This window comes from Balaenoptera ricei, chromosome 4, assembly GCF_028023285.1.
Source record: "Balaenoptera ricei isolate mBalRic1 chromosome 4, mBalRic1.hap2, whole genome shotgun sequence".
Classification (NCBI taxonomy): domain Eukaryota; kingdom Metazoa; phylum Chordata; class Mammalia; order Artiodactyla; family Balaenopteridae; genus Balaenoptera; species Balaenoptera ricei.
In genome coordinates, this window is record NC_082642.1 from 24,099,473 (window position 1) to 24,125,679 (window position 26,207).

General features: G+C 35.6%; 1 protein-coding gene across 4 annotated transcripts in view; it reads left to right on the plus strand.

Moving 5' to 3' along the window:
• The window catches only part of TOPBP1 (DNA topoisomerase II binding protein 1), a 70,302-nt gene that overhangs the window by 37,753 nt on the left and 6,342 nt on the right, over positions 1–26,207 (plus strand). For 3 of the 4 annotated variants that reach the window (XM_059920306.1, XM_059920307.1, XM_059920308.1), the window contains 13 exons: positions 5,967–6,140; positions 6,233–6,342; positions 8,933–9,056; positions 9,650–9,796; positions 9,914–10,016; positions 11,604–11,796; positions 13,245–13,465; positions 14,317–14,483; positions 14,724–14,835; positions 16,747–16,910; positions 17,450–17,587; positions 20,373–20,462; positions 20,600–20,761. In XM_059920306.1, the coding sequence (XP_059776289.1) occupies positions 5,967–6,140; positions 6,233–6,342; positions 8,933–9,056; positions 9,650–9,796; positions 9,914–10,016; positions 11,604–11,796; positions 13,245–13,465; positions 14,317–14,483; positions 14,724–14,835; positions 16,747–16,910; positions 17,450–17,587; positions 20,373–20,462; positions 20,600–20,761 (1,905 nt within the window). Of the gene's footprint in view, positions 1–5,966; positions 6,141–6,232; positions 6,343–8,932; positions 9,057–9,649; positions 9,797–9,913; positions 10,017–11,603; positions 11,797–13,244; positions 13,466–14,316; positions 14,484–14,723; positions 14,836–16,746; positions 16,911–17,449; positions 17,588–20,372; positions 20,463–20,599; positions 20,762–26,207 lie in introns of those variants that run through there. The other variant, XM_059920309.1, reaches the window with a different exon arrangement.

Here is a 26,207-nt window from a genome sequence, read left to right on the forward strand (position 1 = left end):
GTGATGAAATAATTTCATAAACTGTAAAATAACATAAACACATTGCTACTTATGTTTTGATTCTAGGAGTACACCTGGTGCTCTTTCTGAAAATGTTTGTTATCACTTTACTTTTCAATCATTTCCCTTAAAAAGATGAGTTAAGTGTGCATCTTTCTTTGATCTTCTGAGCACTGGAGTATGGCTCCCTTTCTGAAAAATTCATTCACAAATCAAGGGCTAATTCAAGCTTCTCAAATGGTTTCCTTTCATTCCCCAAAGATAATTTCTTCACTATTCCTTTAGTAGTTTTTGGCCTTTCAAATGGCTGTTCAAACCATGTTTTTTTTATCCATGAGTTTGCAAAATTATTGTATGGTTTATCTATTGAGGTTTTACTCATAGAGTTTAATAATTTTTACTAGTATGTTTTGGAGCAGACTTAAAGTTTACAGATTGTTCATCTTCAGAAAATAAATGTAAATTGATACCCGGGACAGTTTTCTCCAAGCTAAATCTTTGATCAAATTTCTTCTGAAGTAACATTTTGTGCTGTGATTAACACTGTTCCTTGTGCCTTAAGAAGTAGAGGAAAACCACTGGTTTGGGAACTGCAAGATCTAGAGTCAGGCCTCTGCTTTTCCTCTTGCAGCCTTTTAAGGCGAGTCAACCTCTTTGGGTTTCATTATCCCCGTCTGTAAAATCATGGAGCATATCTAGATGATTTCCAAGGTCTCAAAGCTTATAGACTCTTTGAATAGTAAGTGAAATAATATTAGGAGACAAGAAGATAGTAGAAGTATTTCTAGTCATTGAGACCATTCTTCTACCTTGCAATGAAAAGCTGATGGTTCTGAAATAGTCTCAGTGAAGGTACAAAACACATTTAAAGGTTTCATTGTTTAGTCATAGTGTATTTAGCAGTGTCTCTCTCTCTTCTGTCTTTTGTGATATATAAAATAGTTCTTCATCTTATAATAAGTGGTTCTTCAAATTGATGTAATATAGTATTTTGAATTTTTTCTCTGAAAACAGAAGGGCGCATGATTCCATATGGATCACAAAATTGAACATACATTAGGCCTTACAATAAAAAGCACCCCTTATTTAACTTAATTTTTAATTGACACACATCCAGAAAAGTACAACAGATGTGCTGGTAAATGAAACATTAGTGTTAACAGTTGGGAAGACACAATACATATTCAGAAAGAGATCATTGCCAATGCTATAGAATCTTCCTCAAGTCCCCCCTTCCCATCACTTCTTCCTCCTTCCTCCCCAAAGGTAATACTCCTGACATCTAACACTAGCTTTGTTATGATTGTTTTTCACTTTTAAATAGGTGGAATCATAACATGTATTATGAGTCTGTCTATTTTTGTTCAACCTTTGTTTAGAAGATTTGTCAATGTTGCTACCTCTAACTATAATTCCTTGATTTTATTACTGTATAATAATCCAGTGTATGGATATATCACAACTTACATATTCAGTCTACTGTTGATGGGCATTTAGGTGGTTACTAGTTTTTTGCTCTTACAAATAGCACTACTGTGAACATTCTTGTGCATGTCTCTTGGAATATGTATACATGCTTTGCTTTTTGGTATATACCTAGAAGTGAAATTGCTGGGTCATCTTTCACCTTCAGTAGAGACTGACAGGCTGTCCAAATGGTTGTATCAGTTTATACTCCCACCAATAGTGTATTGAGCACCCAGTTTCCCCATCCTTGCCAAAGAAGTATTATAAGTTTTTTTTTTTAACATTATACTTGGAAATAATTCCTAACTTACAAGAAGTTGCAAAATAAAAATAGTATAAGGAATACTCACATAACCTTTTACTCAGATATGTAGAGTTTCCATTAATTTCCAGATGGAAGGATTTTGTTTGTTTCATTTTAAATTTCTAGTTTTATTGCATTGTGATCAGACTTTTGTTTGTAATATTTCTACTTCACAGAACTCACTGATCTTTTCTTTGTACCCTGATATATGAGCAGTTTTTGAGAACATTCTTTGATTTTTGAGAACATTCTTTGATAAGAAGATATATTCTTTATCAGGGTTTTCTCTCTATAGATAAAAGTCTGACATATTGATTATATTGTTTAGATCTTTTATATCCTTTCCTATTTTTTGTTCATTTAACTCCTCTTATACTAAGCGGTATTTTCAGGTTTCCTAATATTGGTGTGTTTTTTATTTCTCCCTGCATCTGATGTGGTTTTTGTTTTGAATAGATCATTGCTGTATTACTTAGTGCATAGATATTCATAACTGTTATGTAAGTAGGAATGTGTCCTTTGTCTCATTTAATGCTTTTGGCTTGAAGTGTACTTTGGTATCAGGATTTCAATCGCTTCTCTCTTACTCTTTTCATTTCCCTTATAAATCTGTGCATTCCTTCATTTTTAGCCTTTTTGGATTGCTGTGTTTTAAGTGGGTCTCCTGTATACAGCATAGAGTTGGGTTTGCTTTTTGAGCCATTTTGAAAATCTTTCAGTTAGGCAGGTTAAGCCCATTCACATTTAATATGACTTATATTGTATTTGGTCTCATTTCTGTCATATATTGTAATTGCTTTGTGATTATGTTTTACATATGTTTATTATATGTTTCTTCAGTTATTGTGTCCTCTTTGCATTTTTTTTTTCCTTTTGGTATTTAGGAAAGAGTTTGTTTGTTTTATTCTCATGGTTTCTTATAGTGTTCTTAATCCCCCTTCTTCTTAACCTTTTATATGTCAGTTTTAAATTATGTCTAGATCCCCTGCTTACTGCTTCTATTGCAGTCAGTGATCTTATTCTGTTTCCACCTTTTCTCTCTTCCACTATTTTTAGTTACATTTGTCTACTTTGTCAGAAAATAAAATGTTTATATATTCTTCAACCCATGGACCTCACCCTTGTTTTAATCTTAACTCTGCATTTAAATATATGAAATGCTCACTGTCTGTCCTTTGTGAAGCTTCCCTGTCCTCTTTTGGTAGGAATGAAGTTCTGCACCTTTAAAACTTTTACTAAGGCCTTGATTCTTCAACAAATTGTTCAGATGTACTATTCTTGGTTTGGTTTTTTTTTTTTTTCCCCTTGAGTTTCCTGAAAATGCTGGTCCACTGCTACCTTGCTTTTATGTATGTTGTTTTTGAAAATTGTAATGCCAATCTAATTATGTTGTCTTTGTAAATTATTTCTTTTTTGCCTGAAAGCCATGTGGATTTTTCTTTTATTTTTAAAGTCTAATAGTTTTACAAGTATATGTCTAGATATTGATCATTCTCAATCAATTTTCCCTAATACATGGTGAGTTTTTAAATGTTTAGAATTTGGCTTCTCTGAATTTTGGTCTGAGATTAGAAAAATGGAGCTGCCAATCAACTGAGTTGAATAGAACGCTTTGGGATTGGAGCCTAAAGATCAAGAGCTCGTGTTTTGGACACATAAAGTTTGAGATGCCTGTTAGACATCCAAGTACTTTTGTCAAATAGGCAGTTACACATAAAGCCTGAAGTTTGAGGAATGGTGAGTGGTCTGGGCTAGAGAAAGAAATTTGGAGATCCGAGTTTGTAGGTAATATTTAAAGCCATATGAGAAGAGATGCCAAGAGAGCAGAAGAAGAAAAGAGCAAAGGTCTAAGGAACACCCATAGGGGCTCACATTTAGGGAAGGAAACAGCAAAGGAGACTGAGAGGAACCACCAGTTAGGGAAGAGAAAGCCTAGAGATTGTCTTAGAGGCCAAGTAAGAAAGTATTGAGGAAGGAGTGGTTCACTATATCAGATGCTGCTGAAAGATCAACAAAGGTGAGAATAGAAAGTTGACCACGGGATTTGGCATTGTGGACACTGGTGATCTTAACAATAACGGTTATTATGACATTGTGGAGGTGGAAGCAAGTGGGTTCCTGCAGGAATGTGGGAAGAGTTTGGGACATTGACTATAAACTATGCGTTTGAGGAGTCTTACTGTAAAGGGGAATCAAGAAATGGGGTGCTAGCTGTAGGGCAAAGTATGATCAAAAGAAGGTTGTTTTGTTTTTAAAATGGAAGAAATAACTGTATGCCAACGTGATGGATCAGTAGACATCCAGTTGATGGTGCAGATGAGAGGGGAGAATTAGTGAGAGGGGTTGGGATCTAATGTTTAAGTGGGGGAAAGTACCAGAAGGAAAGCAGTGCTCATGGCATAGGTGCAGAAGGCAGGTAGACATGGTGTGGGAGCTCTGATTTCTTTTGTATATGAAGAATTCTTTTAAATGCTGCAGAGAAATTTAAAAAAAACAAAAACTTGCAAATAGAAAGCCTTACCATGTTCTCAGAAAAAAGATTAAACATCCTAAAGATCTAAAAAGATAATATAGATCCTATTTAAAATGTAAGCAGAAATAGTATAAAAATTCTGAAAAGAATAATTAAGGGAAGGCTCTAGCCCTACTAAATTATTAAAACATAAAGCTTCAGTAATTGAAGCAGTGTGTTATTGTTACATGAATAATCAAATCAATGCAGAAGATTACACCCCATAGATAGAAGAATGCATTATATGATTAAGGGGACATTCAAATCAGACAACTGGGTAGCCATCTGAGAGAACAGTTAGGATAAAACCTCAAACCTTACATCAGAATGAATTTCAGAGGATCCGATACTTAAGTACAAGAAAGGAAGGCATAAAAATACTAGAACAGGCCATGAGAGAGTGAGTTTGTTTTTAAATAATTCCGTTGTGAGGAAGGTCTTTCTAACTATAACATAATATCAAAAGAAATAAAAGATTCATATGAATTTGACAGCATTAAAAAATTCTCTACATTCAACTATGCAGATCTTATAAATATGCAATAAAAGTATTTGTTTTAAGAAAAATTCTCCATGGCAAAAATTTGACAAATGACAAATTGGGAACAAATATGTGCATATCATAGTGGGTATATATGTGCATAAAAATATATACAGATATATTTAGGCAAGTGGATATTTTAAAAAGACTAATAACCTAATGGGAAAATAAGCAAAGGATAGGAAGAGATATCTGTCACAAAAAATTGAATAGAAATATTATACATGCATGAAGATGTTTAATCTCATTCAGTATAAGAGGATGGAAAATTAAAGCATGCAGATATATTTTTTAACCTATCAGATTGGCAAAAAAGAAAAATCTGATTACCCACTGTGCTGTCAAGCATGTTGGGAAACACTAACGCTTTGCTCATGAGAATGTCAGTGTTGGTGCGCACATTTTGCTTAAATGGTTACCTTTATTCTTGTGTGTGCAAAATGTGTGTGTACAAGGTTATTCACTACATCGTTATACTGGCAAAAGATTGTTAATCTAAATATTCATCAGTTGAGCACTGGTTAAATACCTTCTGCTGTATGCATGGAATACTATGCAGATGGGAAAGAGAATGAGCACAAGCCCTGCACAGCAGTGGCCTCTGCTCACGAGGGAATTGTGGGTGGCTTGGGAACAGGAATACATTTTGTACCTTTGAAGATTTTTCACAATTCTCAGCTCAATCTAACTTTTTAACCTTTATAGTTCATGTCTTGTTTATATCCATCCTTGCTTACTTGTTTCCGTCTGTGTGTTTTGTTTGTTTACTTGTTCGTTTATTTTGTTTTTTGGTATCATTAATTTTAACCAACTTCAACTCTAAGATCAGACAAATGTGGTAAGTGCTGCTGAAAATGTAAGCTTGTCAGTCTCTTTGAACTAATTTGCTGGACAGTATGAAATTTTTTTTCTTCATAATAGATACTAGTTCAGTCTTTTTATTGTTGTTTAGAGGAAAACTGGAGGAGGTTAAAGCTATAATCCAATTAATATTGAGAATTATTCCCTTTCTCTCTTTACCTCTTTTTCTCTCCCTCCTTCCTTATTCTGTTTACTTCTCTCTCTTCCCTTCTCTCCCCTCTTCTTCCTTTCTCTCTCCTTTTCCTCTCTTCCTTTCTCCCTCTCCCCCTCCATACATACAGGATGCACTTGCAGCCTTGGAAACTCCAGGAGGTCCCAGCCAGCAGAAAAGGAAACTGAGTACACCACTCTCAGAAGTCATTGTCAGAAACTTGAAAGTTGCTTTGGCAAATAGCTCTCGAAATACTGTCGCTCTTTCTGCCAGCCCTCAACTGAAAGGTGCCCAGTCAGAAAAGGTAGAATTAAATCTCTCATTATAAGGAAGTTTTAGATAAAAAACACTTAAAACAATAATGATTGATCTGTTTCTTTTATTTTCCATGGGCAGGAAGAAGCTCCAAAGCCACTTCACAAGGTAGTGGTATGTGTTAGTAAAAAACTCAGTAAGAGGCAGAGTGAACTAAATGGGATTGCAGCCTCTCTAGGTGCAGACTACAGGTAGTTGGCTCATCTTTCTCTTTGGTGGTGATACGGCCTAAATTTATAGGGAAACCTAAAACTGTTGTGAGCATCTACAAAAAACATTATTTTGCCTTTTAGTTTGTCATATTATCTATAAAATCTCTCCAATTGATTTTTAATTTAGCACATCCTTTTAAAATATTCTCTCCCATATCAATTCACTCTTACAAGTTTGTTTTTAGGGCATGTTTAACAAATATATGAGAACTTATTTTGTGCCACTCACTATTCTAAAAACTTGGGATCCATGAATCAGTATAATCTAGAAAAAAATCCTTGTCTTCAAGGAGTTTATAGTCTAGTAATACATTTAGGTCTGACATTAAGCATGTTTCTTAGTGATTTTCAAATTAGAGCCTTTCTGTAAGTAGTACTAAGTACTGCAGCACTCCTGAATTAAAAGTGTCTTTTTGAGGATGTTTGAATTTCTATCATTTTTACTACTTTGGAGGCATAGTTTATCAGATCCACTCTCAACCTTACAGCCAAACTAGAGACAGGTCTCTAGCATAAATGGCATCAGTATCAGGGAATGAGAGACCCTTGCCTATTCTGGCCAATCCTGAATTGATTGTATTCCTCCACTGTCTGTGGTGCTTGCTTTCTTGATCACTTATTTTCAGCCATTCATAGATAGCATAATGATTGGTTTTACAAGTAACAAACAGTTTGAGGAATATGATTAGCTTTATCTTTCCCTTTGGTAAGTCATTTCAGTTATCTTTCTTTTTAATAAAGAAATTAGATCAGGAGAATGTAAAAATAAAATGGGTCTGTGATAGTTATAAGCACCTTAGTGTTTAATTCATCTATTGTCGAAGAGTAAAGCTTTCTTACTTATTATAACTATTATTTGTATTGTCTATAGATATATTATTCTATAATAATTATTATGTAATTATCTAATATTATACAATTACTATTATATTTATATTACCTATTACTAGTTGCTGAGCGCTTAGTATGAGGCAAGTATTATCTCATTTCATTCTCACAGTAGCCCTATGAGAGTTTTCATATTTGTCAAAATTGAATGCTTCCTTCGGTATTCTGTTTGGATGTGGACTTGATGTAAGATTTAAAAGGAACATATAGGACTTGTGTTTCTATAAGATTTAAAATGCCAGTCCTGGGAATTCCCTGGTGGCCTAGTGGTTAAGACTCCGAGCCTCCACTACTGGGGGCACAGGTTCCATCCCTGGTCGGGGAGCTGGGATCCTGCATGCTGTGCAGTGCAGCCAAGAAAAAAGGAAGGAAGGAAAGAAAGAAAAAATTTGCCAACTCCTGATCTACCTACATCTACTGTCTACAACCATTGATGGTCTGTTCTTGAAGGACTAAAAGGCACAGTTTTTGTATTATCACAGTGGAGTCGGGTAGTAGTAAACCAAGATGATTCAGGCAAAAAATATTCCTTTTTTTTTAAATTATCTTGATAATTTATTTACATTTTACTGTTTTACCTCACAGCAGAAATAGAAACAATTATTAGAAAGACTGGCAATTCAATTAGCAAGGGGTTTTTCACTATTATTTTTAAGGACACATGGGCAGTGAGAAATAGAATGTTTATAATATAATTTAGGAGGGAATATTCCTTCTTAATTTGTTTAACTTGGCTATTTTAAAAGTTCAGAAATAGGAGTTCCCTGGTGGTCTAGTGGTTAGGATTCTGGGCTTTCACTGCCGTGGCCAGGATTCAGTCCCTGGTCGGGGAACTGAGATCCCGCAAGCCGAGCGACGTGGCCAAAAAAAAAAAAGTTCAGAGATATTTCTTATTTAGGAAATGGGAAGTATGTTAGGTATCCATAAAGAGAAACCTCCCTTTATTTTGGTGATTACATTTAGAATTACAATTTTTATTTCCTCCTTGGTTTTTACTTGATCTTTTGAAGGATGACATATTTTACTTTTTTTAGATTATTTTCCTAAAATAATCAAGAAAATATTAAATGGAAAGAAATCAGGAGCATAATGTAATAGCTAAGAGTGTGAGTTTTGAAGTCGAAACTGGCTCTACCTCTTATTCACTGAATATCCTTGAACAGGTTACTTTAACCATGCCTTTCAGTTTTCTTATCTGTTAAATGAGTAAAATAATACATTGTTTTAGGATTGTTGTGAGGAATGGATGAAATAATGCTCTGTAAAGTACACAGTGTGTTATGGGGCACAGAGCAAATGTACAGTGAATAGTGACTGCCAGCAACTGGAGGACAGATTGGATGCTTTGCCATTTCATTAACTTGAAAATACTTTTATTGTTATATCACCTTTATAAAATGATATTATAAAAGAAAATTGAAAATTTAGAAAAGTATACAAAGGAAAGTAATATTTTCAAGAATATCCTTCTAAACATATCTCTGCATTTATATACCTAGAGATATATGTATAAAATTTGACAATGAAAGTGGAGCCTGTCATTTAATGTTTTTTGCTTACTCTGGTTCTTGAAAGTTTTGTGAAGGTCAGAGTATTCTGTTTATAGACAGTAATGATCATCTTAAACGAATGTAGTTATTTCTCTCAGGTATTCATTTTTTTGTGTGTTTGCTTGTTTCAGGTGGAGTTTTGATGAGACAGTGACTCATTTCATTTATCAAGGGAGACCAAATGACACTAATCGGGAGTATAAATCTGTAAAAGAAAGAGGAATACACATTGTTTCAGAGCACTGGCTTTTAGAAGTAAGCCATACTTTTTTCCCTCCCCTCCCTGTTAAATGAAAATGCATGTAAACAGTATTTCAAGGCACAAACCCATTTCTTTGTATGTAAACAAGTTCGATAACCTTAGTTAATTACACATTTCACATCTTTGGCATCAAAAAATTAAGATCTTTAATCCTTAAATGCTTAACGAGTCTTTAATGGGTACTCTTTCAGATTCTCTGATTCTTTTTGCTAATTAAAAATGGTATGAAAGAAAATTTTATAATAATTTGAGGAGAATTAATTTAGCATGCCAATACAGCTTCTTTTCTTTCCTCTTCTTCCCTTTCCTTTTCTTTCTGGGTATTGCCTGGAATGTGATAGATACCTTGGCAAAAGCATAGAAATAGAATTAGATTTTATACTTTAGTGGACATGACATTTAAAAAGTGAGGACAATTTGTCATTTGATGGAATTTTTAAGTGTCAACTACTTTTCAAAACTTTAATTTTGTGGACTCTTGCCATCTTAGAACATAATGTATTGGCTGTCTTTATTCTACTTAACATCATTTATTTGCTAAGATTTTTTTTTCAGTCCTGTTTTAAAGCACACCATTGTATTGCAGTGTGCCCAAGAGTATAAACATCTTCCTGAATCTCTTTATCCACATACTTATAATCCCAAAATGAGCTTGGATATCAGTGCAGTGCAAGATGGCAGACTTTGTAATAACCGACTACTCTCAGCTGATTTGACAACGAAGGATGATGAGGTAGATGATATGGATGATACATTTACCCCCTCTTTAAGCTGAATGTACAATCATATATTGCTATGAAACCTTATACTGGGTTTGGTTTGAGAAATGGTAATTTTTCTCCTTCAATAGCCAGATCATTTGCCTGTAGAAGAAAATGATATAGACAGTATGACCATCAGTAATAAAGAATCAGCAACATCAAATGGAAATGGAAGGAATGACTCTAAAGGAGGTAAAATATTTTAAATTACAAACATAAAAAATTTATAAATATGTATCTTTAATATGGAATGCTTCCTTTGCATCAGATGGACAAATAAAAGTTTTTTTCTATGTTGCTGAATACAAGTAAAGCATATATTTGAGGATTGAATTGAGGTTCCGTGACAGTCATTAAGTAATAGTTAACAAAGCTTTAAGTGATTTAAGTGTGAAACCTGTGAAATGTGTGGAACTAGGTATTTTACAGAGTTAGTGTGACACAGCCCTATTCTATTAAAGGTAGGTGGAGTTGGTAATTTTTTAAACATTTGTCCTTTGGTTCAGTTCCTTTCAGTGACTTTCAAAAAGTTTTATTATGTGCACAATATATTTTAACATAAATTCACATGGTTTTAAAGGTACAGAAGGAGGTGTGAAAAGTTTCTCCCACCCTTCTGATGTTATTTTCTTATGGAACCTTCTAGAGCTGTTTTATGCGTACAATCAAACGTGTTTTCTGGGACTTCCCTGGTGGTGCAGTGGTTAAGAATCCACCTGCTAATGCAGGAGACATGGGTTCGAGCCCTGGTCCAGGAAGATCCCACATGCCACAGAGCAGCTAAGCCTGTGTGCCACAACTACTGAAGCCCGCGCGCCTAGAGCCCGTGCTCCGCAACAAGAGAAGCCACTGCGATGAGAAGCCCGTGCACCGCAATGAAGAGTAGCCCCCGCTCGCCACAACTAGAGAAAGCCCGTGCGCGGCAACGAAGGCCCAACACAGCCAAAAATAAATAAATAAGCTTTCTCCTTCCCCACTTTTAAAAAAATATGTAAATACTGAACTATTTTATATTCTGTTTTATACTTTGATCCTGATCTTTTTATTTAACAGTTCTACCTGTGGAGTGTCTATTAGTACATAAGATCTTTTTCAGTCATTTTCCCTTTTTTTGGCAACTGTATAGTATTCACAGTATGAATGGCCCACTTTATTTAGCCAGTTCCTTTTGATGTGAATGTAGTTTATTTCTAATTTCTTGCTGTTATAAAGAGTGCAGCATTGAATAACCTTATATCTATAGGTGTCCTCTTTTTAATGGATTAATATTTTCTATTTTTCTCACCCTACCATAGCTTTCCCTGTCTATGATTTACCTGTTTAGTTAGTCCTACTCTGTTCATTCCAAAAATGTTTATTTAGTACCTACTTCAATGTTTAGTCTACAAGGAAACCAAAGATAAGTATGTTGTGGTCTGTGTTTTTGAGGACCATAGGGGAAAATCATAAATGACTGTAATGTACCTCGGTGTAGTACAGAACATGAGAGGGTCAGAAGCAGGCAGGGAGCTCTACAAAAGGGTGACGACTGTGGGTCTTAGCACAGTATCTGCAAAGGGCTTCCTGATTATTTCCTCTACAGTCCTTGTAGTAAGGGTTGCCTTTATGTTCTGCAGGATTCATAGTCTTAGAACATTACTATAGCCTATAGTAAGTATCTGATAAATGTCAAGTTAATAAATTTATGTTCAACCAAATCTAGACAAAATAGTTAATGTGAATAGGGTGTGATAGAAAGGAGAAACTTACCTTGATTGGTGTATTTGTGTTTGTTTCAAGCTCTGACACAGACCTTGGAGATGAGAGAGAACTTTCAAAAGCAGCTGCAGGAGATAATGTCTGCAACTTCACTAGTGAAACCCCAAGGGCAGAGGGCTTCCCTTTCAAGAAGTGGTTGTAACAGTGCTTCTTCAACCCCTGACAGCGCTCGCTCTGCCCGCAGCGGACGAAGTAGAGTCCTAGAGGCACTGAGGTCCGTACCTGTCGCTGATGGCAGAATAGCTTTTCCTTCCTTCCTTCCTTCCTAACTTTTCCTTCTTCCTTCTCTTGTTCCAGGCAGTTCTAGAATTCTTACTTGGGGACAGGAAGCAGAGGTTTATTCCATATGAAGCAACTGCTTCCAGCGAGGCATGATTAATACATTTTATTATCTCCCCTGAGAAAGAAATGATTTTAAGATCCAGTTTGCCTTGTTTGAAATGGATTCAATGGATAGTCCCCTCAGTTCTTAGTATTAGAATTAAATAATATTGTTATTAAACAGTAAGTGCATATATATATGTGTATATATATATTTAAGCAGTTATTTCTTATTGGAACTACATGCGTTTTGTATTCTCTTTATAAATCTATCTTCTAGGGAAGGTGATTACAGATCTTAGTGTGATGTGACGTAAATTCAGTAGAATAACTTCGTCTTTTCCTTGATAGAAAAATCTCTAACTGTTTAATGAATTATGGTACTTATATCTTGAATTAACTGAACTGTGCATTTATCTACATTAACTGTATATTTCATGAGGCTATTTCTTTTATCTGAGTGCTGAGCAAAAATGTTTTTTTGTTTAATAGACCAGATCATGTTTTATCATTTTAGAGAGCCTAAATCTTGTGTCTAAGTCAGAGTAAATAAATACGCTCTGAGAATAAAAGGCCATCTTCCTTGTATTTGAGGCAAATGAACACTTTGGGAGTACCATCAGCTTTGGCAAATTATTTTTACTAAGATTCCATATATATATGGAATTGAAATATTCAGTATACACTGAATATATATGGAATTGAAATATTCAGTATACACAGTATTGAAGGAAGATATTGGAATTCTATTTACTTTCCAGTGGAATTGTTACTGTTATACCATAAAACATGTTTCACCCTAGTTCACTGTAAGGCTGTTCTACCTTAGACTCTGGGAGGTTTGGTTACCAGTAGCCAAAAGGACCTGCTTTTAAGGCAGCCTGTAGATAGTACACTTCCTGTGTAATTATAGTTCTTCCTATTTCCAGTGATAAAAATACAACTATTGACTGGTCAGCAAAGTAACCAGGTTTCTAAACATTACCACGTTACCCTAAGCCTATATAATTAAGAGAAATCCCTTTTTAAAAGCAGTAATCATTTAGAATTTTTTTAAATTTCTTGACAGTAAACTCCCCTTTTGAAGTTTTAAATATATGGACATTCAGTCAAAATATGTGTTTCATTTTCTAGGTAAAACAGATAAGTTTCTGGAAGAAACATTTTAAAAGTAAAAAATTTCCCGAAGTTCACTTATTCAATAAGTATTTTCAAGTGCTTACTATGTGCTAGATGGTGGACATATAAAGGTGAACCACCAATTTACAAGACTTACAGAATTTATGAGTGTGGATTTTGTTATGGCTATCCGTTACTAAAATTGTGACTTTTATTCCTTAGGCAGTCTCGTCAAACAGTACCTGATGTCAACACAGAGCCCTCCCAAAATGAACAGATCATTTGGGATGACCCTACAGCCAGGGAAGAGAGAGCAAGACTTGCCAGCAATTTGCAGTGGCCTAGTTGTCCCACACAGTACTCTGAGCTTCAGGCTGACGTTAAAAAATTGGAGGATTCTCCTTTCCAGGAGCCTTTACATGATTCAGAAATTGCTGAACAGGGTAACGAGAAAGAAATCTATTTAGTTGTTTGTATTAGGTACATGTTGACCTCTTGACAATAAACAGATAAGCACCTGTGGTTACTGTGGTTCTCTGAATTGTACATGCAAATGAAAAACTCACTAGATGTTTTAAGTGTAAACCCAAACCTTAGATTTGGGTTTAAACTTTAAGAAGTCAGAAAAATAATTATAAATTGAGGTAATTTATCAGTAAATTGAAAAATGTATTCTGATTCTTAAATTTGGAAATTTAGGGTTAGGCATTTTTTTCCCCGTACATTTTTCCAGTCCTTTTTGCATTGTGTAGTTAATGCTTGGTTTTTCTTCCAGTCATCTTATTTTCATTTAAGTCTTCTTCTGAATTCCACCCAGCACATACCTACATTTGGAGTTGTATGTGTTTCTTTCTGAATTCCCTATTTTTTTCTTCCTTGGACTTTACCTTGAAAAAAAATACTTCCCATCTCTCATCATTGGTCATTTTCCCCCCCTTTCTCTTTCACATGATTATTTCTCTATACTAGATATTTAGATTTATCTCTGCTTCTGATTTTCTTCAGGTGTAGAATTGCTCTCATTTTAAAAATTTTGTTTACATTTTACTGGTGAGAGCGTGGTACTTAAAGAAAGGGGTAGGGAAACCCACAGATAAGCCATTTGCCCTTTTAAAGCTAACTAATTGCATTTAATTATAAGCTCTAGAAATAGGTTACTTCTTTTGGATGTACTTTTTACATTCCAGAATTTGTGTTTAATTTCATCTTGGCTAAGACAGATGAGAATATTTCCCAGACTTTGTTCTTAGTCGTATTTGGATAATATCACACTGCAGCATTTTATTGCCCTCAGCTGTCTGTGATCCTGAGAACATATGTGTGACTGAAGCCCCAAAACACCCGATCTCTGAAGAACTGGAGACTCCAATAAAAGACAGCCACCTGATCCCTACGCCTCAAGCCCCCAGTATTGCCTTCCCCCTAGCCAACCCACCTGTGGCTCCACACCCTAGAGAAAAGGTTCGTTTATCCTTAGTTTGGTGGTAAGGCTTTTGGATATTGCTCTTATGCTGCATTCAGAATTTATTGATATCAATATCAAGGGTTCGTCGAATGTTGAAAACTGCATTTCTTTGCACTCTATTATTATTTCTATATTTGATAACTCAGAAGACTAAGTAAAATGTCACTATAAAAGAACCATAGGCCTGATAACTTTTTTAATGTTAATTTTTTCTAAAATAAACTCTTCCATTCCAGATTATAACGATAGAGGAGACTCATGAAGACTTAAAAAAACAGTACATATTTCAGTTGTCATCTCTGAATCCTCAAGAACGTATTGATTATTGTCATCTGATTGAAAAACTAGGTACAAGTATTTTACTTAGGTCAAAAATATCCCATATGGTAACCTTATTTGGAAGTCAAATGTAGCTAATTATTGATATCATTTGTAAGCTGTAGAAATTGAGATTAAAAAGATGGGTAACTTGCCTCAGGCCATACACTGAGTCACCAGTAGAACTTTGATTTTATAAAGCTCTAATCTAAATCTAAAGTCACTGGGTCATAGCATTTCAATATTTAAAGATTTAAATTGAAACCAACCATTAAGGTTTAAGAATCTTGTGCTGCTTTGAGCGTTTGTTCATTGTTGAAACCTTGGACAAAATCAATGGAATTATAGACTTAAAATATGATTAAAACTACATTTTTATGAAGTTGAAGGTACAGTGACATCCAGACAGGAGCTCCTCCTCATGTGACATTCTTATTCCACTAGTTGTCAGGCTCTCCATCTGACACCATTCTGAAAGCAACATACTAGAAAGGTAAACTTTCTAGGAGCTACATTTTAAAGAGAAGAAAGAAAGAGGTGAAATTAATTTTAAATATATATTTTATTTAACCTAGTATATGCAAAATATTATATTCAATGTGTAATTAGTATAAAATATCAGTGAGATAATTTACCTTTTATTCTTACTAAGTCTTTGAAATCTGGGATATATTTTACACGCACAGCACATCTCAACTTGGGCTGGCTGTGCTTCAGGTGTTCAGTAGCCACATGTGGCTAGTGGCTACTGTATTGAACAAAGCAGCCCTATAGAGTTAAGAACATTACTGGAAAGAACTTAATATGACAGCTTGACCTAGAGAAAACATTAAGAAATAATGGTTGTTTTTAATAGTGGCCCTGAATCATCAAGAAAAGATTAAATGTCATTAGTGCTATCCTTTTAAGGATGTGGAGAACTATTTATTCTGTCGGTCACAGACTAAATTTGTTATGTAGAGTTAGATATTGATATTAATAACGGAATCTTTACCTATTGTTCTTTTGTCACTGTGATTCTGGGTGAGTTACTCTGTACCTGTGTCCTCATGTGTAAATTGCACATAATAATAGTACGTTCATAGAGTTGTGAGGATTAAAAGAGTTAAGACTTTCAACTTTCAACAGTCCCTGACATGTATATAGTAAGTGCTCAAAAAGTCTTGTTGCTATTATTATTAGAGTCATCTGTAAAGCATGAGTGGAGCTCCATTGTTTTGTTGAAATCTTAGAAAGTTCTTGATACCACTCTGCCTAACCTCTAAAGTGTAATCAAAAGCCATGCTTTACATAAGCTTACATTTACTTATGCCTTCTTCTGTCCTCAAAGTCAGACTTCATAATACATATCTGAAAAAAGGGTTCAGCTCCCACCTTCTTCATCTCTATTTACCTAGTGTTTTCCTCCCAAACTTCTGTGTTGGTCTACTGACCTTATTTCCACTAAAAGCAGAAGAAAAATTTTTTCTTCTGCTTTTAGTCTGTAGATTCCCCCTTTGAACAAGGATTTAGTATTGAGATAGCAAAGAATTTTTCTTAATTATATTAGATCTGATAATGGCATTATAGCTGTATGAGAAAATTTCCATGTATTTTAGAGATGCATACTGAATACATAGGGATAGATTAAAATGATATCTGGTATTTGCTTTAAAATTGTTAAGCAAAAAAAGGGGGTAGTTTGAAGTAAGGATAGTGAAATTTTGATAATTTTAGACCCTAGGTAGCCAGTGTATGGCAGTTCATTTTACTGTTTCATCTACTGTTGGATTTTAAATTTTCATAATAAACATTATTTTATAAAAAAATATATGTAAAGTACGTTAGGGGTTTTGTTTATTGGTGCATTTTGTTTATAAATAATTCCTCTGCATAGTTGAGGTACATTTTCCCTCAGGAAAAGTTAAGAATCAATAAAGGACCTATTTTTTTCTAATCAAGGTGGATTAGTGATTGAGAAGCAGTGCTTTGATCCCAACTGTACACACATTGTTGTGGGACATCCACTTCGAAACGAGAAGTATTTAGCTTCAGTGGCAGCTGGGAAGTGGGTGCTCCATCGCTCCTACCTTGAAGCTTGCAGGACTGCTGGGCGCTTCATGCTGGTGTGTATGCAAATTCATGTGAAGGGTTGTTTTTCTTTAAGAGTAAAGGTCGTAATAACTGATTCCAGCACATAAAATATTAAGCTAATTATTTGAAATATTTTGATTCCTAACTGACCATCGCAGTAATATCTATCATGTACTTTTTGAAGTTTTCCATCAAGATCATTCAGGGATCTCGCCTGTGTAGACAGGTAATCAAGCTGTTAATACATACCTCCTCTGAGACCATGTCCTTCTGTGAAGTTCATCTTACAGTAGGTGAAGCCCAATAATCTATTACCAATTGCTAAGGTATAGTTATCTGTTTCTTAGAAATGTATGCAATATTCTTCTGATTTCTAATCAAAAGCCAGATGTACTTGACTTTCATATGAAGCCAAATTAATCTACATTTCCTCCATGCTCATAAACTGATGCTTACTTAGTATCCTCTGTATTTAGAGGAATGGAATGTATAGCTTGTAACTCTTATTAGATTGTGGATTCTTTGAGGACATATTCTAGGAACTCAAAAGTTTGTTGGACTAATTCTCTAGGAAGAAGACTATGAATGGGGAAGTAGTTCCATACTTGATGTTTTGACTGGAATCAGTGTACAGCAACGAAAACTAGCACTTGCAGCAATGAGATGGAGGAAGAAAATCCAGCAAAGACAACAATCAGGCATTATTGAGGTATTAACGTATATAATTATGTAGGTAGTATAAATGGCATTCGATGTCATGACTAGTCCAGATTTTTTTTTTTCAGAGAATGTGCTTGACAAAATAAGAATAATTCTGTTTGTCTTTTATCCCTTGATTGATATACTTAATTTGGACATTCTAAATTGAGCTTAGTGTTAATTCCTAATTCTTCTAATTGTGATCAACAGTAAGATATATATAATGTTGATAGCTCTCTTAAAAATCATTTATATGTGTAAAATGTGACCCATACTGTATTTCTTACAAAGAGTCTTTCTAGCATCCAGCTTCAGGGCTTCTCAACTTGGGGTCCACACACTCTCCCAAAGGAGTTTTATAGATCAAATTCAGGAAGGCTATATACACTTTGTTTTTGTTTTGTTTTGTCTTTTATTGGAGTATAGTTACTTTACAATGTTGTGTTAGTTTCTGCTGTACAGCAAAGTGAATCAGCCACGTGTATACATATATCCCCTCTTCCTTGGATTTCCTTCCCATTTAGGTCACCAGAGAGCCCTAAGAGTTCCCTGTGCTCTATATACATTCTGTTCTCATTAGTTATCTATTTTATACATAGTAGTGTATATATGTCAATCCCAATCTCCCAATCCATCCCACCCCCTCCCTTCCCCCCTTGGTATCCATACGTTTATTCTCCACATCTGTGTCTCTCTTTCTGCTTTGCAAATAAGTTCATCTATACCATTTTTCTACGTTCCACATATATGCGTTAATATATGGTATTTGTTTTTCTCTTTCTGACTTACTTCACTCTGTGACAGCCTCTTGGTCCATCCACGTCTCTACAAATGACCCAATTTTGTTCCTTTATATGGCTGAGTAATATTCCATTGTATATATGTACCACATCTTCTTTATCCATTCCTCTGTTGGTGGACATTTAGGTTGCTTCCATGTCCTGGCTATTGTAAATAGTGCTACAATGAACATTGGGATCCAGGAAGGCTATACACTTTGGATGGGGGAAGAAATACATCCTTATTTTTACTAACCTCTAATTGAAAGTTAACATTTCCTTCATTGTAAGTCTAGGCAACAAATTGCAACACTATTAACAGTACTATGATTTTGCCCCACAGGAATCAAATATTTTTGCTTGCATTATGATTGCAACTTGAAATACTGTTTATGTTTGTCACAACTTTAAAATAGTACATACAGACCTCCCCAACTTGTCATGGTTCGACTTTATGATGGTGCAAAAGTGATACACATTCAGTAAAAACCATAGTTCAAATTTTGAATGTTGGTCTTTTCTCAGGCTAGCATTATGCAGTACGGTATTCTCTGGTGATACTGGGCAGCGGCAGCAGCCACAGCTCCCAGTGAGCCACGTGATCATGGGGGTAAACAACCGATACACTTAAAACCATTCTGTTTTTCACTTTCAGTATAGTATTCAATAAATTACATGAGCTATTCAACCACTTTATTATAAAATTGGCTTTGTGTTAGATGATTTTGCCCAACCACAGACTAATGTAAGTGTTATGAGCATATTTAAGGTAGGCTGGGCTGGTAAGCTATGATGTTCGGTAGGTTAGGTGTATTTAAATGCTTTTTTTTTTTTTTTTTTTTTTTTGGCTGTGTTGGATCTTAGTTGTGGCACATGAGATCTTCGTTGAGGCACGCGGGATCTTTCATTGCAGTGCATGGGCTCTTCGTTGGCGTGCAGGCTTCTCTCTAGTTGTGGCACGCAGGCTCCAGGGCGCATGGGCTCTCTAGTCGTGGTGCGTGAGTTCCAGAGCATGTGGGCTCTGTAGTTTGCAGCATGCAGGCTCTCTCGTTGAGGCATGCGAGCTCAGTAGTTGTGGCACACAGGCTTAGTTGCCCCGTGGCATGTGGGATCCCTGGGACCTGACCAGGGATCGAACCTGCAGCCCCTTCATTGGAAGACAGATTCTTTACCACTGGACCACCAGGGAAGTCCCTAAATGCATTTTTGACTAAACCGTATTTTCAACCCTATGATGGGTTTAATATAGAAGCACATCTATTATTATGTCACAAATTTTGAAATATTTTGATACTTTTCAATAAAATTGTTTCTTTTGTAATACTTTGTATTTTATTTTGGACATTTAAAAAACATTCATATGGTATGGAAATTACATCTCAATAAAGCTGTTATTTTTTTTAAAGTTATTTAGAGAACAGATCCATAGGTTTTACTAGACTTCCAAATGGGTCCGTGGCTCACAAAAAGGTTAAGAACCCGAGTTATATCATCTTTTGTGTTATATTCTGAGTTCTCTGCTGTCTCCAAGTCCCTGTTAGCCTTGATTCCCTTTCTTTTAAAGTAATTCCACTGGCTTCTGTTAATTGTTAATTCTGTACTTAAATATTTTATGTTTCAAATTTGTAAACATTTTCAAGAGAAATATTAACTGGAGGCTACATCTAATCTAAGAAGCTGTGCTTTAGGCTCTACCTTTGATTAGTTGTAAGAAAAAAATAGTAGAAAAGACTAAACAAATGTCAAGTTGCTTTGTTTTAATGTTACCTAATCATTAAATCATTTTCCTTCATTCTTCAAGTATTTATTGATGGCCTACTGTGTGCCAGACACCGTGGCTATGTGTTTCAGAGTATTCTGACCAAGATAGTTATCAGTGTGTTCATCAGAAATAAAGGTTATAAGATTATTCATTGGCATAAAACTAAGTCTACAGAGAAAATAATGTATTTTTTGTATTATTTTGTCATTTATTTTTCCAAATAATTTCAACACTGATTATTTTTTTATTTGTAGGGGGCATTTAGTGGATGGAAGGTTATTTTACATGTCGATCAATCCCGAGAAGCAGGATTCAAACGTCTTCTTCAGTCAGGAGGAGCAAAGGTTTGTATTGACAAGGTTGCTGTGATCAATTCTTGATTTTCTGTGCTTTGTGAGATGGTAATCCTTTACGTGTAGATTATACAGTTGAACTACTTTGAAACACTGATAGATTGTGATGCTTTTTGTTTTTTCCTTAGGTGCTACCTGGTCATTCTGTATCTTTATTTAAAGAAGCTACACATCTCTTTTCTGACTTTAATAAACTAAAACCAGATGACTTGGGAGTTAATATAGCAGAAGCTGCTGCCCAGAATGTATACTGCTTGAAAACGGAATACATTGCTGATTTTCTTATGCAGGTCTGTAAGATCCTGTCCTTGACCTCCTTGCCACCAGAAATGTGCTTATATGCATAGAGACATAACTGCACAACAAAACCCTCGGCTTGTTATTCATAGAATGTTAATCTCTTGTTAGTCTCCCCCATTCAACCCCTTTCAGTTTCAGTCTATTTTTTAAAATAATGAAAACCTATGTAAACATTTAGCCTAGAAGTTAAATATGAAACGGGTATAAAAATCTGGGTACCTCTAAAAGTGCCCTCTAAAATGTTGGAATATAAAGAAAGCAGAAATTGATTCCAGGAGTCCAAGGAGAAACATTTATCCAAGGGTCCTTTTTAAATTTTCTTGACCTTTTGTTTTGATACACTGTAAATACCTGTGTTAGACAGTAAGGGAAATGAAGCACTTACTACATGGAGGGCTCACTATACTCCTGTTCAGAATTGGCCTATGTTGGGTGATTTGAATGGGCAAAGAAAAATCTTCTTGACACCAGAGTGCCTAAAATGCCATCAGGAATCAGCAAGATATGACACATGATTGTAAATGTCTTACAACAAAGGATTTCAAACAGATTAGTGTAGAAATAGGGAGAAACCAAAACTAACCTGCTTTGTGGTTGTTGCTGCTTGTGCTTGGAAGTTGGTCAGCTTTTAATAGGAGTGCCTGAAACATGCATACAAAGCCTCTGTCATAAAGCAGTGGGGTGTATTGATTAGGACTTAGTAAACCAGTACTAGCTCTCCTTGAACATCTAAATAACTTTTTAAAAATCTCTATTTGTTGAGACATGAGGTTTTAAAATATTACCCACTGGGAAAAGGGCAGGGATTGGGGGAATGTAGAGAACCTCCCATACCTCATCCCTCCAGAAATTCCTGGTTGTTTCAGGGATACAGCTGCCATCTAAGATGGGACCCAACATAGGTTAATTGCTTAAACTTGTGCTGTGTTAAATGTTTGTACATGTGCTATAATTTTGGGGTATTTTTTCTTTTTACATAAAAAAGAGTGTATAGAAAATATGTCCTGGTTAAAGAATAGCAAAATGTCATCAGGTGCCCAGGATAAGAAATAGAAGATTGCTAGTCCCATAGGAGTTCCCTGTTGCTCCTTCCCGGTTGTTCATGTCCCTGCCTTTCTCAGGGTTGTAATGTGTGTCAAATACTAGATGTCTGGAGAAACACATTGGGGAGTGAGCTGCTCTGTATTTCTGCATCTGAGCTCATCATTGCCTATCTCTAGCTCTCAGGAGTAGGTCAAAACAGAACACTTCTATAACGTGAAGCAGCAGGCTAAGGAGGGGAGAGCAGCAGCATCATGTCAAGTTCATGGCCAAGATAAGCCAAGCACAGATAGGACTCTGAGATAGGCTCACCCCAGTGTTCTGACTTCAGCTTAGAAACCAGGTGTGGTGGCTGCAGGGATCTTGGTGATGACAGCCTTCAGCATGTCTTCAGTCACATTGCTGCAGTCTGGTTGTCACCCTCTGTCTAATTCTGTACACTGCCATCATCCCAGGAGCTCCATTCACCACCATTTGTCTCTTTTCTGTTGAATCTCCTGTTTCTGAATCGCATGTCATCCTGATCTGCTGTCTCATTGTGATGGAGGTCTCTTCTCGTAACTTCTTGAGAGGGAACACATGGAAGGTAAATTGAGACTTTCTATGTGTGGAAATTCTTTTTTCTATGCTCATTCCCATTAGACTGATAGTTTGGCTGGACATCAAATTCTAGGTTGGAAACTGCTTTCTCTTAGACTTTTGATTGATTGTCTCCTTGCTTCTAGTATTGCCGTTGAGCAGCCTAAAGCCATCTGATTCTTAATCCTTTATATGTAACTGTAATCTAGTTAGGAAGTTCTTTTTGCCCCAGTTCTATGAAATTTCAAAATGATACACTCTCATGAGGATCTGTTTATATTATGCTGGGCACTTGGGCCCTTTCTGGTCTGGTAACTTCTATCTTTGAGTTCTGGGAAATCTTGAATGATTTCAGTGATGAGGGTATTTTTTTCCACTTTCTCTTCTCTCCTTCTGTACTTCTGCTATTTGTATATTAGATTTTATTATTTTTCACTTATTTTTATCTTTTTGAGAGATTCTTGCAGTTCAATATTCTATCAACTTCATTTTGCTATCATGTTTTAGACGCGTTTTCATTTTTTGAATTTACATTTTATTGTTTTAATGTTTTCTTGTTTCATCGATTAATACCTTCTGTGAGCTCTCAGAGGATTTATTGATGTATTTTTTTAAGTTTTCTTATCTCTGCATAGTTTCTACTTCCACCAAGGTGTATTTTTCCCTTTATCTGGGTTTTTATCTTCCATGTTAGAAGAATTTATCAGATATCTAGTAATTCTTGGTTTTCTGTCCATGATTAAGAGTAGGGGGTAGGGACTTCCCTGGTGGCGCAGTGGTCAAGAACCCGCCTGACAGTGCAGGGGACACAGGTTCGAGCCCTGGTCCGGGAAGATCCCACATGCTGCAGAACAACTAAGCCCGTGTGCCACAACTACTGAAGCCTGCGCGCCTAGAGCCCGTGCTCCACAACAAGAGAAGCCACTGCAATGAGAAGCCCGCGCACCGCAACGAAGAGTAGCCCCCACTTGCCGCAACTAGAGAAAGCCTGCACACAGCAATGAAGACCCAACACAGCCAAACATAAAAATAAATAATTTTTTTAAAAATCACTTTAAAAAAAAAATAGGGGGTAAAAAACTGATTAGAAGTACTGAGCACAGTTGGGTCTTGTCCATTTTGAGCTGGGTGAGATGGTGTGGGTGAACTAGTTATTGGACACCTCTCTTAGATTCATAACTTTATGTGCTTCTTGAATTGTTTCATTTTTATCCAAAGAGGAGTCTTCTGATCTGCCTAAATAATGAGTCTGGCCACCTTTTTTTTTTTTTTTTGAATTGAGATACAATTGGCATATAACATTAGTTTCAGGTGTACAAAATAATGAATGATTCAGTATATGTATATTTTATGAAATGATCTACACAGTAAGTCTAGTTAGCATCCATCACAACACATAATTACAATTTTCTTTAATCTTGTGATAAGAACTTCCAAAATGGAGTCTCAACAACTTTCAAATATACCATACAGTAATATTAACTATAACCATTATGCTGTGTATTATATTCCCACAGCTTACTTATTTTATAACAAATTTGTACCTCTTGACCACCTTTATCCATTTTGCCCACCCCTCACCCCCCTGCCTCTGTCAAGCAACCACCAGTCTGTTCTCTGTATCTATTGAGTTTTGAGGGTTTTGTTTTTTTTAGATTCCACTTATAAGAGATCATACAGTATTTGTATTTCTCTGTCTGACTTTTTTTGCTTAGCATAATGCCCTCAAGGTCTATCCATGTTGGCACAATTGGCAGGATTTCCTCTTTAATGGCTGAAAAATATTCCATTTTGTGTGTGTGTGTGTATACATACCAGTTTTTCTTATCCATTCATTCATTGCTGGACACTCATGCCTGGGCTATTAGATATCTTCGAGTTAGTGTTTTTGTTTCCTTTGGATAAATACCCAGAAGTGGAATTGTTGGACCATATAGTATTTCTGTATTTAATTTTTTGTGGAACCTCCATACTGTTTTCCAGAGTGGCTGCACCATTTACATTCCCGCCAATGGCACACAAAGGTTCCATTTTCTCTGCATCCTTGCCAACATGTGTTATCTCTTCTCTTTTTTATGTTAGTTATCCTAACGGATGTGAGGTGGTATCTCATTGTGGTTTTGATTTGCATTTCTCTGTTGATTAGTGGTGTTGAGTACCATTTCATGTACCTGTTGGCCATCTGTATGTCTTCTTGGGAAAAATGTCTATTCAGATCCTCTGCCCATTTTTTAATCAGATTTTTTTTTGCTGTTGAGTTGTATGAGTTCTCTATATATTTTGGATATTAACCCCTTATGAGATATATAATTTGCAAATATTTTCTCCCATTTGATAAGTTTCCTTTTCATTTCGTTGATGGTTTCCTTCACTGTGCAGAAGTTTTTTGGTTTGATATAGTTTCACTTGTTAATTTTTGCTTTTGTTACCTCTGCTTTTGGTGTCAAATCCAAAAAACTATCACCAAAACCAGTGTCAAGGAGATTGCTGCCTATGTTTTTTTCTAGGAGTTTTATGGTTTCAGGTCTTATGTTCAAGTCTTTAATCCATTTTGGGTTTATTTTTGTGTATGATGTAAGATAGTGGTCGAGTTTCATTCTCTTGCATGTGGGGGTTCCGTTTTCCCAACACTATTTATCAAAAAGACCATCTTTTCCCTATTGTATATTCTTGGCACCTTTGTCGTAAATTAATTGATCATGTATGCATATATTTACTTCTGGGCTCTCTATTCTGTTCCATTGATCTATTTTTGTGCCAATACCATATTATTTTGATTACTGTAGCTTTGTAATATAGTTTGAAATCAGGGCACATGTTGCTTCCATCTTTGTTGTTCTTTCTCAACATTGCTTTGGCTATTTGAGATATTTTGTGGTTCCATACAAATTTTAGGTCTGTTTGTTCTGTTTCTCTGAAAAATGCCATTGGAATTTTGATAGGGATTGCATTGAATCTGTAGATTGCTTTGGGTAGTAAGGATATTTTAACAATATTCTTCCAGTCCATGAGCACAGATTATCTTTCATTTATTTGTATCTTTTTCAATTTCTTTCATCAGTGTCTTACAGTTTTCAGTTTACAGATGCTTTACCTCCTTGGTTAAAGTTTTTCCCAGGTATTTAATTTCTCTTTTTTTAATTTTTAAATTATTTGTGTCTTTATATTTAAAACAGCTTTTTTGTAAACAGGATATAGTTGGGCCTTGCTTTTTATTCTCTGGAATGTTTAGTCCATGATGTAATTACTGATACTGTATTTTTTTTTTTGCCATTTGTTTTTGGTTTGTCTCTTCAGTTCTTTGTTCCTCAGTTCTTCTTTTCTTGCTTTTTTTGATATTTAGTATTTTTTTAGAATTCCATTTCATCCATTGTCTTTTTTAAAAAATATTTATTTATTATTTATTTGGCTGTGTTGTGGCATGGGGGATCTTCGTTGCCGTGTGCGGGATCTTTGTTGCGGCTTGCAAGATCTTTAGTTGCTGCACGTGGGATCTAGTTCCCTGACCAGGGATCAAACCCAGGCCCCCTGCATTGGGAGTGTGGAGTCTTAACCACTGGGCCACCAGGGAAGTCCCCTCCATTGTCTCTTTTTTTTTTTTTTTTTTTTTTTAATTTTATTTATTTTTGGCTGTGTCGGGTCTTCGTTGCTGCTCGTGGGCTTTCTCTAGTTGTGGAGAGCAGGAGCTACTCTTCGTTGCAGTGCGTGGGCTTCTCATTGCTGTGGCTTCTCTTGCTGCAGAGCATGGGCTCTAGGCACACAGCCTTCAGTAGTTGCAGCACGCAGGCTCAGTAGTTGTGGCTCACAGGCTCTAGA